The 20,000-nt window shown below is 37.8% G+C and overlaps 2 protein-coding genes across 3 annotated transcripts in view; one reads left to right on the plus strand and one right to left on the minus strand.

Annotated features, from left to right (window-relative positions):
• LOC135223923 (tropomyosin-like) overlaps positions 1–424 on the minus strand; it is a 1,410-nt gene extending 986 nt beyond the window's left edge. Inside the window, exon 1 of the mRNA XM_064262845.1 lies at positions 1–424. This exon is cut by the window's left edge and continues 986 nt beyond it. Coding sequence (XP_064118915.1) covers positions 1–424 — 424 coding nt within the window.
• LOC135224123 (uncharacterized) overlaps positions 1–20,000 on the plus strand; it is a 402,902-nt gene that overhangs the window by 138,061 nt on the left and 244,841 nt on the right. The gene's annotated exons all lie outside the window — the stretch shown is intronic.

Genomic DNA, 20,000 nt, shown 5'->3' on the forward strand with positions numbered 1-20,000 from the left:
CGGACATTAAATAGATTTGCGAGTCCTTTTCTTTGTTCAACAGTTCGAGGTCTCTTATGTGTTCTTCCATCTTCATACTTCCTTGAGTCAGGGCCTTTAACTTCCGTGCTAATTCATTTATGAGCTGGTCTTTCTCTAATCTCTCTTTTTCAAACCTTAAAAAGGCATTTTCATTCTTCATGATTAGTTCCTCGAACTTTCGACTAGTTTCCAGATGCGGTGAGACTTCTTCACTATCCGAACTGTCATCATCTTCACAGTCTGACTGACTGTCTTCTTCATTATCCCAAGCGTCGTCTTCTTCGTTATCCGAAATATCGAGTTCGTCAATCTCAGAATGAGCAACTCGGTTCTGCAGATTTCCAGCCTCCTCAAGACAGCCAGAGTTGGCCAAGGCCGAGAAATCGACAAAGAACCGAACCATACTAATGCCATATCCACGAAGTATAAATACTTCAGTGAATAGCACAACAGGTATGGCAAACAAAAACCACATAATCTCGTGGGGAACTTGACGAACCACGAATTCAAAGCACTGTGCAAGCACAACTGTAAGCAAACTTAGAAACATCTTTGTTTGATATAAATCAACTCTCTCTCTGACTTAACATTAATTTTCAAAAAAGACGCGTGTCGTTTCTGGATTCCGCTGGGATTCTTGAGTCTTTGCTGTCTTCGGGGATGCTTGCTGATCCTGAGTCATTTTGGGCTCCACGGGAGCTGCTTCAGTCTTCAGAAGAAGAGGAATTTCTGTGCAGTCCTCAGGAGCTAATTTTCACACACTCTCACACACACACACACACACATATATATCTATGTGAACTTTTTCAGTACAAAATAGCTGACAATAGATACATGACTTAGGTCATAAATGAAGCGGTTTTTTAACGTGCTCACAAGCAAATGAAAGACAGAGAGAGCGAGAGAAAGAGAAAAGTTTTTTTTAACAGGTACACAAACAAATGAAAGAGAGAGAGAGAGAGAGAGAGAGAGAGAGAGAGAGAGAGAGAGAGAGAGACTTTTCTTTAACACACACACAAACAAATGAATGCAATATAGAATTTTACTTTCGCCCACTGAACCCTTGCACTTTCACCCACCAGCGATGCCAGATTAAGGATTTAAATGACCCTCCTTAAGAATCCGAAATATCACAATAACTTAGGACCGGTGCGTTCTTTTAAAAGTAATATCTTGAAATGGTGCTGCCCATTTTTGTTATTGACAGCATAATAGGAAAAGAGAGAGAGAGAGAGAGAGAGAGAGAGAGAGAGAGAGAGAGAGAGAGAGAGAGAGAGAGAGAGAGAGAGAGAGAGAATGATACTTTAACGTCTTAGAGACTTCGAATATTTGTAATATTTTTCCCAAACTTATCTACGAGTCTATATATTCTTTATTATACGCATCTATGGCTGGCAGGCTTCTCTCTCTCTCTCTCTCTCTCTCTCTCTCTCTCTCTCTCTCTCTCTCTTCTTTACCTTTTTCCCTCCTAATTTCGAAAAATGGAAGCATGAAGGTCAAGTTGACAAATACAGAGCTTTAAATATTTTAACTAAACTCACTCTCTCTTTCTTTTTCCCTCCTAATTTCGATTTACAGAAAAGAGCTTTAAATATTTTAACCGAATTCGACCTTCCTTCCAACCTCCTTTCCATTCCACGTCTATTTACTTTTCAGACAAAATAGGACACGCCCCCATACACACACACGGGTTCCTCGCTACCGGATGATAAATGAAGGTATTAGCGGGAATAGTAATAGTCTGTCTAGATATAAAATTGGAATATTTATACTCCGTAGGGCGTGTAATGCTTCTTCGCCACAAGTAAGGGCGCATTATTTTGTTTAAATTCTTTTGGCTTTCCTGAGATCCTGTCGTTTCATTCTCTTCTTCGACTTCATGGTAATAGTAATAATAAAAATAATAATAATTATTAGTGAATTAAAGGCCACGGTAATGAATATGATACTGTGTTTTTCCAAAATACAAAAAGGGTTAGAAAATGTGAGAGCTTTCGACCGTTTACACAAAGGTGCTCTTCAGGCAACCGTTGTGCAAACGGTCGAAAACGCCAAGCCCCCCCCTTTTTTTTTTAACATTCTTTTTTTCTTGGAATAGAAAATGTGTCTTAGTCAACATACAAAAGGGCAAAGTAACAAGGACTGAAGGGATAAAGCTACCAGATGAGAACAACATGAAACACACAGATGAGACGGGATACAAATACCTGGGAATAATGGAAGGAGGGGATATTAAACATCAAGAGATGAAGGACACGATTAGGAAAGAATATAAGCAGAGACTCAACGCCGGAAATATGATAAAAGCCATTAACACATGGGCAGTGCCAGTAATCAGATACAGCGGAGGAATAGTGGAATATTATTATTATTATTATTATTATTATTGATAATAGTTGTACATAGTAATAATAATGGTGGTCATCCTCCTAGCTACTGTTATTATTGTAATTATCAATATTTTTTTCTACTTTATAGGCTACCTATTTTACCTATTTTGAAGAGTGCTGCTTCTTACCCGTTATGATGATAATCAGCTTCATTTTGAGTTTTTCAACTGGACTGTATATTCATCCTTTGACAGTGACGAGACCTTGCTGAGGTATGCAGAAATATTTTTATTAGTTTTCCCTTATATCTTGTATATATGTCAATAAAGAAGGTATAATCACGCTGCTTGTCGGAGTAGCAACGATGTGAATGAATATCACACTTTTTTTTCTCGCTTTAAGTTCATAGCTGACTTTTACCTCCACTCCCAAGGCGTTTGTCTTGTGGTGGCCAAGGTGGGCCTTAGTTCATCTTGCTGTTAGATTGGCCACTATCGGCAGTCCTTTATTGACGTTGAAAGTGGTAACCGTAGCTCCCACCAAGCCATGTTTCTGACATTAAGCGACCTTGGACTCTCGATCTTCACCAGATTGTCTTTAAAAGCTGATAAGTCCATTTGCATTTGTCTCAGATTTCATAGAAATGGGTTAGATAATCTACGATATCTTTTAAAGCAGCAGTTCTGTCCTCTTCCTCAGTAATCAAACCCTCTCCCAAGAAGCCTGGACTTTCTCTCTCTCTCTCGTTTCTTGAATCTTGGGTAACAAGTTTGACCACTGCAGCGGTAGGTTGTCAGGGTACGATATTGGGACCCGTCAGACTTATTGGCCAAACCTTTAGACATGTCAGATTTAATAATATGCATCTGCAGTCTTTCTGCCCAAATTTAATCCTCTCTTTGTTAGATTCACATTTAAAATTTTTTAAAATATCTTTTTTCTAGACAAAAGCGAAGTTACTCCCAGAAGGAGAAAGGTCCTTGAACTGGGTAACATAATTTTTCAGGTAACAGTGACTGAAGCTGACTAATTATGCTATTTGTGGTATCTCTTTGTTGTGGTATGATATCTGTATTAAACCTTGGATCGCATAACCGTTACTTCCCCTCTCTCTCTCTCTCTCTCTCTCTCTCTCTCTCTCTCTCTCTCTCTCGAAGTAGACGAATTGGATTTGAGTTGTTCTAGCCCCCATCTCAGTCTACACTATGAAAAAAAAAAAAAATTTAAAGTGAAAACTTGAAAATTTAAGTGAGAGCTAAGATTGCGGAAATCGCCTTCAGCGGTGTCTGGGAAAACCATAAGTGCTATGATAATGCAACTCGCTTTCAGGCTCTAGGCCCAGACTTCGTATTATTATGCAGTCGTCTCTCATGCATGTGGCTATGCCACTCGAATGACCACGAAGAATGCTTTTTTCTATTTGTTCCCTTTTCCCAAATTCTCTCGTTTCTCCACGCGCTCTTTTCTGCTCGCATTTTGAGCGAGGGAAATAAATCCACTAACAGGGCGAGTTCGATTCTCGGGCATTCCACTGAGGTGTGAGAGATGTGTATTTCTGGTGATGGAAGTTCACACTCGACGTGGTTCGGAAGTCACGTAAAGCCGTTGGTCCCGTTGCTGAATGACCATACTGGTTCCATGCAACGTAAAAACACCATACAAACTAACAAACAAATGAATCCACTAACATGTGATCATATATAATTTATATATATATAATTTATATAATCTATATATATATAATATTCTATATATATATATATCTTTATATAATCTATACTGTGTTCCTTGTTTAGGGTATCTATTAAATGCAAATCCTACTGTTTTAATTATCACTACCAACAGACTTCAGTCAGATGCATTTTTCTATCATTTTTTCCAACTCGAACATTTACTGTTTTGGAGAGTGTTAATGTTTGGCGTCTCGTGTTGGCTTTAAATAACAAACAATTATTGTTTAGCTCGTTCATTTATGAACCTCACAGGCCTTAATTGCCATGGCATAGCATTCTCTCTCCTTTTATGTTATGATATACTCATTTTTTCTTTCATTTTTTCTGGACTAGCGCTCATTATTCTTTGACGATAAGCTCACTTTCCAAGATCCAAAAATGGATTGGATACCATTTAACACTCGCTTATGTAGGCTTGGCCTTTCTGAATCCCTTCTTTAGTTACTTTTTAAACTGTTATTAACTGGCTCTTCCCTTCCATCTCTCCTAAACCTCATGTATCATTAATATTCGAGTTCTTTCACATTATTCTCAAGGAGACTACGTTTAGTCTACGATTCCCTTAGAATTTGTGATAGCACGCACATGCTAGTTACTATTGTAGATTCACATCAACCGTGCATCTAATGTATGGGCCAGTCCCTTACGACGCTCCTGATTGGCTGTTGATAACCCAGTCACGGGGCTGGAAACTCTGTCTCTCTCGAGAGAGTTCACATTGGTAGGAACTATGTTTCACATCTCCTGAGGGGTACGTCCTTTCAAAAGTATCCCTCAGGAGAGGTGGAACAAACATCCTACCCATGTGGAGTCTCTCTCTCTCGAGAGAGTTTCCAGCCCTGTGATTAGCTTATCAACAGCCAATCAGGAGCGTAGTAAGGGACTGGCCTAGACACCAGATGCACGGCTGATGTGAATCTACTATAGCAACGCCATCCCAAAGTATTAATGCATAAAAGAACTGCAAGGAACATTAGGAAGCTGGTATAACGGCAAAGATTCACAATGAGGCCTGAAACTCCAGCATTTATCGTACGCTTATGAAACAGAATTGTGTATAATTCGTGATGCCATGTAGATTTACATCATTCAACCAGCACTCGATGCGCCTTTGTATGAATTAATTGAGTCAGGCCCAAAGGCATTAAAAGTGCTCTGATATAAATAGAAGAATGGGAGAGTTTTCCTTCGTGTAGAGAAAATTGTAGAAGATAAAACTACGCACTGTTAAAAAAACTTTTTTGTGTAAAGGTTGGATGGATAAAATCCCGGTTTCCTTCAGAATATAAAGCGTCATTCTGGAAAAAAAGGAGAGAGAGAGAGAGAGAGAGAGAGAGAGAGAGAGAGAGAGAGAGAGAGAGAATGAAAAAAGAAAGATAGGAAAATATTAATGAATATTATTCATCTTCTGTTTCTAAACATTAAAAGCAAAGATAAAAGAAACTAAGCTGGGTTTATAGTGTAACTGAAGCTGTGGAAATTTCTACTTGGAGGCTTCACCTAAGACTAATCATTTTTAATCTTTTAGATGATTAAATGGCGCTAGATTATGATTGTCTTTTATGGCGGAGGTACTTAGTTTTCCTACATTGATTTTACATGCGTTGCCCTACATAGAGGTACGCATATGTATATATTATATATTATAATTATAACTATCTATATTATGATTATATAATGTATAGATATATATGTATGTATATGTCTTATATATATATTTATTATATAATCTTATGGTATATATTGATAATATATCTTCATAATCGAGTTATCTATAGGTGAACTTAACAGGAAATCATACTTAAACCACACAATAAGCTACGTTAAAACACAATAAGTTACATTAAACAAAACATTTTTTCTAATTGTAAGTTTTTAATGCAACCAATTGTGTTTTAACGTAACTAATTTTGTATTTTAAGTATGATTCCCTGTTTAGTTGACTTATAGATAAATATTATTATTAATTTTATAATCTTTTATGTTTTTGAAAAATTTATTTAAATATATACATATACACATACATATTTACATATACTCATATATAAGCACATATATATGAATGTATGTATATGCATGCATGTATGTTTGTATTAAAAAATACATCAATCCTTTTGGCTGTGGAATCTTTGCTCGAGTCTTGTTTACTTTTTATTACAGCTGGATATCCCTCTTTTTTTTTCCACGTGCATGTTTCCCTTTGAGGGCACTGGATGTCACCAACAGGGTTGCATCAGATTGCACTACGGTTGTTTGTTGACAATTTCATCCTTTCACAGGATAGGCCGTTAAGAGGAAAAGGGACTTTTTTTCAATTGTTCGCGTGAATTTAAAAAAATTCCAGAATTTCGAAGTGAGATCTGTCAGTTTTTGCTAAAAATATAATACTCGATTTTTAAAAGTTCTGGGAAGTAATCTTGGCTCTTAAAGCATAGGGATTCAAAGTTAGATGATCGGATCAGAGAGGTATTTGGGGGTTGTGGCGGGTTGGGGGGGAGGATGGGTCTTTGTTTTAACTTCGGGAAAAGCTACATTCTCTCTCTCTCCTTGTTATGATACACCACTAGGAAATAGCGAAGTTCCAGTAATAGAATTATACGAAACTACATTGCTTTTGCATTCGTGATCTTGATTTCTTCGTGTAATATTCCCTACGTCGCTGGAACAACGGCCTATCTTTTCTGATGCTTTTATCTTCGTTTTTCTTTTTTCTTCTCGTAAGAAACACATCTTGCATATTGTCAGTCATCAAGAATATCGAGATGTCTGTATGTATGCAGCGATAAGAAACCACGCTTGCTTTTGCATTTAAATGCCTGCTTCTGAGATGCATTCTGCTTTTCGGAGGTATAACTCTCTCTCTCTCTCTCTCTCTCTCTCTCTCTCTCTCTCTCTCTCTCTCTCTCTCTCTCTCTCTCTCTCTCTGTGGAATACTCCAGGAGACCTGATACACCTTTAGCTCTTGTTTATACGCCAAGTTGCATTAGTCTAAAAGCTGAAATAACTAAGTAACGGCACCTTCAGTGTTAATTCTTCTATATAAATACAGAAGCAGCTGGACTCTAAAACGGAAATAATTCCAAGTATTTATTCAAGCTGAACGTCTTTATTTGGTCCGGTGAACTCCATGAATTAGGCATTCTATATTGGTTTTATAAATCAAACCTTCCATGTAATAAAAACACAAAGCCTTTTATAATTACTTTCTCTCACTGCATTATAAATACTTTCAGCATCTCTGGAGATTGTTGCTTTACTGTGGGAAAATCTGTGGACAAGTAACTTTATAAAGTATGGTTTGACCCAAGAATGTTATTATATATATATATTTTTTTTGGTGTAGGTCGCTTTATTTATTTATTTATTTTTTTGTAGGTCGCCGATTCTGTGGTAAGTCGTTTGTTATGTCAGGGGTTCGGTTACCTCTTTTTCTATTTTTTTTTTTTTTTTTTTTTTTTTTTTTGCTGTCGAAGTCCGCCTTATTAATAATATACTAGAGCCGTTAAGACATTCTTTGTACAAATAATTGGCAGTTATAATGACAGAATATGGTCACGGCTCTCCTCCTGCGCATGCAAAAAAAAAAAAAAAAAAAAAAAAAAAAACACACACACACACACAAAAGTTGGTAGACCAAAACAGTCGAGTAAATAAGCGACCAGACGACGCTCTCCACCAGTTTCCTTTAAACACCGGGTCTGTATATGGATCGTTTAGGGGTCTCCTAGTGAAAGTCTTTTGTCCCTGGAACAATGCACCAGGCGTATGGGATTCTTTAAGGCCAACGGTTAAGGCAGCTATTGTTGGCGGGAAAAATACGGATTCCGAGTAATATCGAGTGCTTCGGATGGGACGAAAATGAAAGAGAGAGAGAGAGAGAGAGAGAGAGAGAGAGAGAGAGAGAGAGAGAGAGAGAGACGGGAATTAGTAGAAAAATAAAGAAGAAACGTCGTCCTTTTTTTTTTTTTTTTTTTTTTTTTTTTTGTTTTTTTTTTTTTTTTTTTTTTTTTAAAAGAAAGTAGGCCAGTAGGTCTGAAGGGGGAGTTATTAGGCTTGAAGAAGTCGGAACTAAGGGAAAGAAGGGTTTCCCCTCTCTCTCTCTCTCGCTCTCTCTCTCTCTCTCTCTCTCTTCCCTTCCCACCCCACCCCGGCCCCCTGGCGGTCAGATAACGGCGGATGAGAATAGATGAGTCACCAGCCAGTTCGTCTGCTCTTCCTCGTCTGGTGGAGAAACACCTTTTCTAGTTTTTCTTTCAGTTCCTTTTCTTTTTTTCTTTTCCTTCCAGTTCAGTACCTGTATTTGTTTATACATGGTTTTCGCTCTTCCATTCCTCCTCCTCCTCTCAAATGTATTTGTTAAAAGAAAATAATACCAGCATTGGTTTCGTGAAGGGCTTCTCCAACTGAGTTATGGGTTGAGGTATAAATTTAGTAATAAACATTAAAATCCGTACTGTTTTTAGTTTGGTAGAGTGAGTATTTATATCTTTTAAATACCCTCTCAAATTTGCAAGGTTATTGAGAGAGAGAGAGAGAGAGAGAGAGAGAGAGAGAGAGAGAGAGAGAGAGAAGAGAGGGAGAGAGAGAGAGAGGAGAGAGAGAGAGAGAGAGAGAGAATGAATTAGATTCACTAATGCCTTAGTTTTTCTATAAAAGTAGAATGAGTCAGCCGATTTCTTTTTTACCATTTGTAACTGTTTTAAACTGTTCTGAAGTAATGGCTATTTTGTAACCTCGTTTTTATAACGCTTTTGTCTTGCGACCTTTTTTTGAATCTGCCAGTTTTAATGCTATGAATATCATTTACAGTATGGTGTTTTATTTCACTGTCAATCATGCATAACGATGGCAGGCGTTGGTGTTGTAATATAAACCACCAGTTGATATTGGAGTAGTTCCCTGACGTCAAGGTCGGTTTGACTATTGTTTCCCGTTCGTTTGTCCTAAAGTGAATCTTGTCATACTACAGGGTGGTCTGAAAGTCTTGTTACCCATACCAAAAAGTCCCAACAATAGAGGTACAAGTATTGCAATAGTACAAAATACATATCCTGGATTCAGTTTATTCACTGTAAGAGCATTGGAGCGAAATAATAACACTGAAACAATAGAATAACAAGTAATATAGTAATAGAGAAGATGTACTGGATGTCTAAAAAAAAAAGAAAACAATATTAGGACCAAAAATCGAGAAAATTAGAATAATATTTGGGGGTATAACAAGAATAAACTGAATCCAGGATATGTATTTTGTATTATTGCAATACTTTTACCTCTATTGCTGGTACTTTTCGGTATGGGTAACAAGACTATCGGACCACCCTGTATAATAGACACCGTAGGGGGATAGCGCCGTCAGTGCACCTCATGAGGCGCACTGTAGGCATTAATTAAGGTTCTTGGCAGCGTGCCTTCGGCTCCTAGCTGCAATCCCTCTCGTTCCTTTTACTGTACCTCCTTTTATAATCTCTTTCTTCCATCTTACTTTCCACCCTCTCCTAAGAATTGATTCATAGTGCAACTGCTTTGAGGTTTTCCTCCTGTTACACATTTCAACTTTTTACAGCAGTTTCCATTTCAGCGTTGAATGACCTCAGTTCCCGGTGCTTGGTCTTTGGCTCAAATTCTACAAATTCAAACTATAATTGTCAGTGCAACTCTTTCTGCACGGTTGAGGGAGATTTGCAATCAGAATGGCTAAATAGGTTAGCCGCCATGCATAGCGAGAGATGTTTGCTTGGTTATTTGTTTCTGAATATACGCAACTGTCACGGGTCCTTTCAAATGACACCAATGGTAGTAACTTTCACCACTAGAAACAGCTTCTGCTCATAATCGTTACTTTGCCACAATTGCTCGGTTGAAGGGATTCTTGCTTAACTTAGCATAAAGGTAGACTATTATTAATTGGTGTGCATGAAAATAATCGTCTGTCTTGACTGATTTCATCACTCGGAATGCTCTTGCAGAGTTATTTGGAACTCTGTGAGGTATACATTTATTGCTTTGGCAAAGCTCTCGGAATCCAGTTTTCACTCGGATATATACTTTTGCTACTTATTGATATTCTGGACGTGGAATGTTTATATTCTTTCCTTCATTCATTTACTGAATGTCTTTGACGTTTCGCAGTGAGAAACGGCATAAAAAATGTAGTTTATTTCAATACCATTATTCGCCTTTATATTTTTCAAGTGTTCCTTTTCCTAGCGCCTTCTTCTTCTTCTTCTTCTTCTTCTTCTTCTTCTTCTTCTTCTTCTTCTTCTTCTTCTTCTTCTCTTAACCTCTGTGATGTCTATATGTGATTTAGTTTACTCAGTACTTTCACATACTAATGTTTATACGCGCTTCTTCTTCTTAACTTCTGTGATGTTTAGCTGTGATTTACTATACGTAGTACTTTAAACGCAATACTGTTTTATAACAGTATTGCTTTTAAAGTACTACGTATAGTAAATCACAGCTAAACATCAGAGAAGTTAAGAGAAGAAGAAGCGCGTATAAACATTATTGTGTGAAAGTACGGCGAAACTAAATCACATATAAACATCACAGAAGTTAAGAGAGGAAGAAGGGCGTATAAACAGTATTGTGTTGAAAGTACTGCGTAAAGTAAATCACAGATAAACGTCACGAGGTTTTGTTTTGTTAGAATGGAAGTGATTTAGCTCGATATACCACAGCAGTCAATTTACGCCGCGTATCCCTCAACTTTATGATAGATATTACTGTGTAGGTGTTGGCACTGGATGGATTTAATGACGAAATTCGCCGTCAGCATAATGGACGTAATTGCGGCCTGTATATGGCTGTTGTGTGGTGCAGACACTGTTATGGGCAATTGGATCATGCCAGCGCTTTGGTTTATTTGTTCATTAAGCGCGTTCTTCGGACGAGTTTTTGATTGCTTTTCGTTTTATGCGAAGGCCAGTTGGAAGGGCACCAGGATGTGTAGCTGTGGCACTGATATCGACTATAGTAAATTCACATCAACCGTACATTTGATGTCTAGGCCAGGCCCTTACGACTCTCCTGATTGGCTGTTGATAAGCCACTCACAGGGCTGGAAACTCTCAGTCTCTCTCGAGAATTCACATAGGTAGGATGTATGTTCAACCTCTCCTGAAAGACGCATCCAGCAGGACAAGTGGAACATAGATCCTAACCATGTGAATTCTCGAGAGAGACGGAGTGTTTCCAGCCCTGTGATTGGCTTATCAACAGCCAATCAGGAGCGTCGTAAGGGACTGGCCAAGACATCAAATGCACGGTTGATGTGAATCTACTATAGTGGACAGTGGTTAAAGTTAAGTATATATCTTACTTTAACAGCTGATTAACAGCTCTCCTAGGGCTGGCATGAAGGATTAGATTTTTATTTTACGTGGCTAGGAACTAATTGCTCACTTAGCAATGGGGCATACAGCTTCTTGCGGGATCCGAACCACATTATATCGAGAAATGAATTTCTAACCACCAGAAATAAATTCCTCTGGTTCCGCATTGACAGCAGCGGGGAACGAACTCGGGCTACCAAATTGATAGGCGGGTACGCAACCTTCCCGTTCAATGAGGAACTAGTCGACTGTGGGAAGGGTTCGAAAGCTTTGTAAAGTGTTTTTAAATTATACGCGAACTATTAAATTTTTCTATTATTGTTGTGGACCCCTTAGAACAATAAATAATAATAATATAATAGTAATAATCTTAATGATAGTAATAGCATTGGATTTGGTATTCCTGATAGAACAGGCGATTTTTTTTCCATTTTTATATATATACATATATAATATATTATATAATAATAATATATTAAATATAATTAGTATATTATATATATTAGTTATATTATATATTGTATATATATATATTATATATATTAATATATTACCTATATATGTATAATTATATCTATATATATATATATATATATATATATATATATATTATATAATATAAATGCACAGGGAAGTTAAGGTAGACAAATAAACTAATAGAAATAATTAGCCACTGATTTTAAGTTGAGAAATAATCCCAATATTTTACATTGAGAAAAAAGAAAAGAAAAGAAAAAAAAACCAGCGTATTTGTCCTTGCGTATCCCAAGGAGTAACCCACGACATTTGACTATGAATGAGGAGAGAGAGAAAATGGGAAGAACTGAACGAAGGAGAAGAAGAAGAAGAAACTGTTTTGCTAACGGTTTTCCATTAGCGTCGCCCTCTTTGCTCGACACTTGGGCCCTGCAATGCCATTGTCTTTTGCGGTCCATCTGAAGTATTGGATGATGGAATTTTTTTTTTTTTTTTTTATCTTTTTTTCAAGGGGTCTGGAATTTCATTCCGTTGAGTTCTCTCTCTCTCTCTCTCTCTCTCTCTCTCTCTCTCTCTCTCTCTCTCTCTCTCTCTGTGTAGGTATAGTTTATCATGAAACTTTGAAACTGAAATTCTTGGTTTCCAGTGAAATCTCTCTCTCTCTCTCTCTCTCTCTCTCTCTCTCTCTCTCTCTCTCTCTCTCTCTCTCTCTCCTCGGGCCTGGAAAGCATATTATATGCACTTAGCATAGAAACTTTGAAACTGTTGGTCTTGGTAATTATCGCGTGTCAGGTATTAGTTACTCTCTCTCTCTCTCTCTCTCTCTCCGGGTCTGGATAGTAATATATGCCCTTCGCGTGGCAGACAACTCGACTCTCTCACTCTCAGGGAGCGTTTGCATTATCTATCCAAATCGAGAGAGGCCGAGACACGAGTATCCCGGAATAGCTGACTTCAGCGACGTTCGGTGTTCCTCATCTATTGTGATGAAAAGTGTCAAGATCTTCTTCTCCTCTAAAAATCTTGGTGGAGTGATCTAGTGGGGAATCAAATCTCCTCGTCCTCCTCCTCCTCCTCCTCCTCCTCCTCCTCGAACACCAGCCCTCCTGTATATCTTCACCTGTCGCGACACGGTACCTCCAAGATAGAGATGTGACTCATAAATGCAAATTGTTTTGAAGCTGCCACGTGATTAAAGCAGCTTTGTGTACATGATGCAGTGGGCAGGGTAATAGCCGTATTTCGTTCTATATTGCTGTGCGATATATAGAACTGGAGCCCCTGTACTTCCTTCATACGCGCCGTTTTCTTGTATGCAAGCAGTGTGTATTAGGTTGCATGTCCGAGTGTTGTTACCCTTGTATTGTAGATTATATTTGTATATAACTGGTAAAAATGTCCTGTTGCAACAGAATTCCATCTAATAAAAGGAGCCCATAAAAACGCCAAAATATAGAAAGATGATAGGCAGCCTTGATTAAGCAAAGATAATGAACACCTCAAAGGCCGCCTGGGATTCAGATATCATAGATAAAATCTTCCTTCACCCAACGCTTAACAAGATTAAAGGGGGATTATCAGTCGGGGTGACTTAGTAAAACGGCTACCTGTGGATGGATCTCTTGGTATAAATACTGCCTTTTCCGTAAACTTTTGTCATTCATTACCTACCTGAAGAGAGAGAGACAGCAACCTCTTGAAATATAGTACTTACGTTCTATATTTTGGGCGTTTTTATGGATTCCTTTTATTATGTTTTTTTATAGTCTTATAGGCTTAAGTTATTTGCGCTTGATGATGTATTTTTATTGATTTTGTATTTTTCTTTGTAGGCCATATACTTGTAAGAACAGAAGAGATTACTGTCCACTTTTTTTTGTATTATGTCTCTCTGTGGACAAATTTATACTAATAATTGTATATTTTTTGTCAATAAAATAATTAACTAAACAATGATATAAAGACACAAATAAATGGAAATAAAACCCTACCAGGGACATTATTCGAAGTGCCCAGGAATGATCTCAGAAGTTTTGGACTGTGAGGCATTCAGATTCGGCTCCTCTGGATGTCCCCCCCCCCCCCCCCCCCCCCCCAACCCCCCCGCCCTCCTCTCCCCCTAGTGTCCCAATCAGTCGCAGCTTCGAAGCGTCGATAATCTTCTTGGGCGACTCTTCCGTTCTTATTACTGAACTCCCTTTTATAAAGTCTTCATCATCATCGCTGTTCTTTCCGTCGCGTATTGTTTTTCGATGCTTTTATTATTATGCTTCTTTGATCCTTTTATTTTTTTTCGATGCTTTCATTTTTTCCTTTTCGATGCTGTTTACCTTTGTTGTTTGTCGATGCTTTATTCTTGTGTTTTTCGATGTTTTTACATTTTTCGATACATTTTTTTTTTTTGCTTTTCGATGCTTTTTTCGATGCTTTTATGTTTTTGCTTTTCGATGCTTTTTTTTTTTTTTTTTTTTTTTTTTTTGGTCCTTTCGATGCTTTTTTTCGATGCTCTTATGTTTTTCCTTTTCGATGCTTTTGATTTTTTTTTTTTTTTTCCTTTTCGATGCTTTTAGTTTTTGTTTGTTTGTCGATGCTATTATTTTTTTCCAATGCTTTTATTTTTTCGATGATTTTATTTTTTTGTTTTACGATGCTTTTACTTCTTGCTTTTCGATGCTTTTATTGTTTTTGTTGTCAGAGATCCTTTTATTTATTTGCTTTTCGATGCTTTTATTTTTTTTCGATTATTTTATTTCATTTGTTTTTCGATCCTTTTATTTCTATAATCCTGCAAATCCTCGAGCGAGATTCCATTCGCAGTGTCCTTTTTTATCTCCTTTTTCATCTCTCTTTGTGGGGGCCGAACGAGGAAGAGGCGCATTTCCCTCAGAAGGAAGGGGGGGGGGGGGGGTGGGGGGGGGGGGGGGGGGTGGGGGGGGGGGGGGGGGGGGGGGGGGGGGGGGGGGGGGGGGGGGGGGGGGGGGGGGGGGGGGGGAAGTTGGTGGTGGTGGTGGGGAGGAGAAATGGAACCTAAGAATTCGGGATATCCTGTCTGTCCTTTCTCCAGTGGACGTGATTCGATTGTTGAGCAATGGAAGGTCTGGTCAGAATATGTATACTTCCATGCATACTTTACTGGGTGTCAATGTATATGCGGCTTATGTATATACTATATATATACACACACACACATATATATATATATATATATATATATATATATATATATATATATATATATATATATATATATATATATATATATATATATATATATATATATATATATATATAATATGTTTTCCCATGATAACATGAATGCTGTTTCATAGCACCTTAATCCTCTTAACGAGTGTGGTATGAAACCACTTACTTTTTTTTATAGGTTTCATTTTGACACTTGAGAGTTAAAACATTGAATAAAATATGGAATTAGAATGTTCTCTTTTTGGTGCAGATACCAACGTCTCCAATTAGACATGACAGACATTTAAAATTCTTCATAGTAGCACGAGTCTTCAAATGGAGAAGCAAATCCAGAGTTATGTAAATGTGCATATATTTAAATTTAAAAACAGCAAGGATAGCTTTCGGGAATCTGTATCCTTGCTGTTTTTAAATTTAAATATATGTACATTTACATAGCTGTGGATTTGCTTCTCTATGACAGACATATTAAGTTCTATGACGGAAATTCCTTTTTTTTATGTTTTTGATTGCCTTTTTTTTATATATGGACATATATTCTCAGGAAGACTATATGTTTGTTTCATCATAATCAATAATAATAATAATAATAATAATAATAATAATAATAATAATAATAATATCTCTTCCACTCTTCATATTTCAAGACAGCGCTCTTAGGAGACTTGCTTTTTCTCCTTGTCTCCTCTGTTTTTGTTTCTTTCATAACCTGATTAGGAGAAGTCCTGGGGACAAGGGCTGCTGGCTGGTTTATATATCGATTTTCAGTCTGTCCCTTAAGGGCTGTGAACAAAACACAACAAAGCCTCTTGTTTGCTGTCGAGCCAGACACGAGAAAATGTCAAGAAATAATAGTTCGGAATCTGAGATGCCTTGAATTTTTTTCCCCGTAGAATTTTTTTCTTCAGAAAGCCAGATACTTGTGTGTGTGTGTGTGTGTGTGTTTTTGGCTGTGGGGGCTACTTACCGTCTTCAAGCCATCGCGAAAGAGCCATTATAATGTGATGTAAAGAAAGCTGCGATGAATTTACCACTAAAAGCGGCAATAATTATCCTGGACATTACTGTATTATATAAACCGCGACGGCATCTCTTCAAATGAGAAAGAGGAGAGATGATGAGCGTCTGTTGTTGGGGTATGTAGGAGAGGACGGGGGTGGGGGTGGGGGGGTGGAGGGGTAGGAGAGGTAGTGGACGAGGAGGGGGGGGGCACCAAAGAAAAAAATACAAAGCCCAAATCCCATTTGTGAGAACACTACTACATACATGAGATTCCCTCCTTGGAGGGGTTGGGGAAGAGTTCATTGTACAAATGTACTGAGAGAGAGAGAGAGAGAGAGAGAGTTTAAAATGCATAATAAACACCTACGCTCTCGTAAACCTCTTCCACGCTTTCGCCTCCATTTCATGCAAGCACGCAAACGAGTCAGCTCTTCAAGGACAATAATAAGCAGGAAGAATTTTCTAGTGTATTATGGTTGTAAAAAAAAGAAAAGAGAAAATCAGAGTAAACAAAAAAATAAAGAAAGCTCGTACATACCGCCCCTTTTCAATTTTTATCTTTTTTATCTAGACAGAGGAAAGCAGCTATGACTGCGAGTGGCGTCCATTCATTTGTCTCAATTAAGAATCGATGCTGGAGTTTGGCCTCTTGACATCCTCACCTATTGGATTTCACCGAGGAGCGCTGGCATGTGAAACAATTATTCTGTCCTATCGCAACATCGAGTCCGATGTTCTTCCGTAAATAACCCTGTCATTCCGTTCCTCGTTGCGTTGTCCTGATTCTCGTATTGGCCTGTGGGATGTCGGGGATAGGTGGGCGTTTTCCGCACAAGGTGTCCACTTGAAGAGAATTAGGATGTGCGAATCTTTTATTGAAGACTTAAAGGTCAGAATTCTTCGCTGGTGTGGATAAAGAGTTTTTAAACAGACCAATGACTTCTGAATGCAAATTCACCGCCGAACTCACAGTTCGTATTAAATGTATGTAGTTTTTGTAGTTTTGAAGTATTAATTGGCAAAGCATTTAGATGCATAAATCATACAATATTCATGGGCGCTTTTATGGTTCATTACGTCATGTATGTTTATACATACACAGATATACATACACACGCATTCCAATCTTCATACAGATGACGATAGTAATTGAATTTATCCTGCCATTGTATATATATATATATATATATATATATATATATATATATATATATATATATATATATATATATATATATATATATATATATATATATATATATATATATATATATGTATATATTATATATATATATATATAAATGTATTATATAATGATATGCATTTTATCATCAGGAAACAGATTACACTTTTATAATTGAGAAACCAGGCACTGTATCCAGGCAAAAAATGAATACCTTTTGACACACGGAGCGAAGAAATACATCTGATAATGCGAAAATATTGCGGTCAAGAGCGGAGACAACCTTTATGGACTCTTCATTATCATTTCCCCATCTTAATAACTCAGCCTTGTGTGGGTGAACAGAACGCCAAGCGACAGGGAAAAACCGACACGCGATCGTCTCACGTCTCACATTTGTCGCGGTGATTGACGTGGTAATCGCACTCTGTCTCATTCAAAGACATTCAGTCTTCGGCTGCTTGTTCCTTCGTGCCGTTACGAAGATAAGATAATAGCAAAGGTTCTGTGGATCGTTAGCCTGTTTCGTTCCACATCTTTATACGTGGGGTTGTAAGTGCAAGACGTTTCCATTCGTGTAGTTCTGCGAGAAAAGTAAATGTGATTGAGGTTTGTTTGTTTACACTCATTACCAGCCTCCTGCCTCGTCGTTCTGAACTCCTGGTGCGAGAAGGTTTGGGTCTTCCAACTCTCTTGGTAGCCAGAAAAATCTCCTTGACACTATCTGGTATTCTTCATCCTGAAGAGATCCAACACATCCCAATGTGGAAACTTCTTTACAGACAAGATATGTGACACGTGGAATAAACTGCCACCAGAAGTTGTAAACAGCAACGGTGTGGAAGAGTTTAAAAGAAAGCTAGAAAAAATCATTAGGACGCTGTGAATGATCAGTAAAACCTGCTATTAGAGATAAGTGAGCACACGATGTCTCCTCGGATGGACTAACAAGTCTTTGAGATATCCTAATCCTTGTAACGCCTTGTAACTCCTGTTTTCAAATCTCGTAGGGGGTAGCGCCGTCATTAAAACCTCATACAGTGCACTGTAGGCATTACCTAAGATTCAGCGCAGCGTCCCTTCGGCCCCTAGCTGCAATCCCTTTCGTTCCTTTTACTGTACCTCCATTCATATTCATCTTTCTTCCATCTTACTTTCCACCCTCTCCTAACATTGGATTGATAGTGCAACTGCATTGAGGTTTTCCTCCTGTTACACCTTTCAAACCTTTTACTGTCAGCTTTTCAGCGCTGAATGACCTCATAGGTCCCAGTGCTTGCCCTTTGGCCCAAGTTCTGCATTCAATTCAGTTCAATTCCTGTTTTAAAATGAAAGAAGATTTTGCATCCTCTGCGGGTAGACGGAGCACCAGTGGCACTGTTTGCGGCTGCTGGAGTATCTAAGTGCCACATTGGAAATAACAGTCAACTAATGTTGAGTGGTAACCATGTAAGTACCGTTCTCAGGCCATGGGAGGCGCTAATGCCCTCGCTATCTTGGACTTCCAAGTCTTGCGCTAGTGCTAAAGGGATATTCAGAGAAAATTTTCTTTTTATTTATTTAGTTGATATTATTTCTATTAAGTTTTTTGCTATTTATAATGATTTCAATTCAAAGTCTTGCGCTAGTGCTAAAGGGATATTCAGAGAAAATTTTCTTTTATTTAGTTGATATTATTTCTATTAAGTTTTTTGCTATTGATAATGATTACAGTTCTATTTATAATGATTTCAATTTAACACATTTAAGTTGTATTCCATAGATTTCTTTGATTTTTATGTATATCACCTCTGCAAACTGGTGTACTAGAGGCTATCTTATAATGTTTATTGGCTTCTGCCGTCGTCAGGTAATAATAATAATAATAATAATAATAATAATAATAATAATAATAATAATAATAATAATAATAATAATAATAATAAGCAGGAAGCAGACCTTTTCCGATACATGTCTTATTAAAGAGAACGGTAGAGTTAAGTAAATTTTTCTTCTAAAGAATTATCAGAATTATCAGAAAAATAGAAAGTTATTAGATAAATTGAGTAAACTTTGCCATTCTTTTTAATAATAATAATGATAACAACTCAACTTCATATCAGTACTTTTTTTAAGGGATTATCATAAGAATATCAAGTATGAACTCTTCTTACGCGTAAGAGAAAGATACAAACGGAGAGAGGAATACAATCGTGTCAGCCCAACGTTAATTCACAAACAAACCAGTGGGAATCGACGTCCTTAGTTACGCTAGAAAGAGGAAAAAAAAAACACTCGTTTGGATGCTCAGGTTTCTAATAAGCGCCTTTTCACAACTGGGAAGTTGCGAGGCGAGGGCGTCCTCCTCCAAGTTTGACAGTTTTCAAGAAAGTCTCCGCGTATCTGCTGGCGGCTCTGTGTAAACGCAGTTCGCAAGAGTTGCCAGCAGCTGTTTGTACCGTTTCTCGAGTAGCTTCTTGTGATTGTTTTGGTATCTGACTGCACTCCTACGGCTTGTTGTTACTTTCTGCCCACACCTGAAGTGAGGCGAAGAGCGCATGAGGGAGCCTGATAATTTAGGAACATATGGGAGTAATATATTTTCAGTTTTTGGTGTATAGCTAGTTCCTCACTGGACGAGTTTGTCCCGTGCTCGACTATCAATCTGGTAGCCCGAGTCCGCTTCCCGCGACCACCAGAGAGGAATCTGAGGAATTTATTTCTGGTGATTAGA

This window comes from Macrobrachium nipponense, chromosome 10, assembly GCF_015104395.2.
Source record: "Macrobrachium nipponense isolate FS-2020 chromosome 10, ASM1510439v2, whole genome shotgun sequence".
NCBI classification, from domain to species: Eukaryota; Metazoa; Arthropoda; class Malacostraca; order Decapoda; family Palaemonidae; genus Macrobrachium; species Macrobrachium nipponense.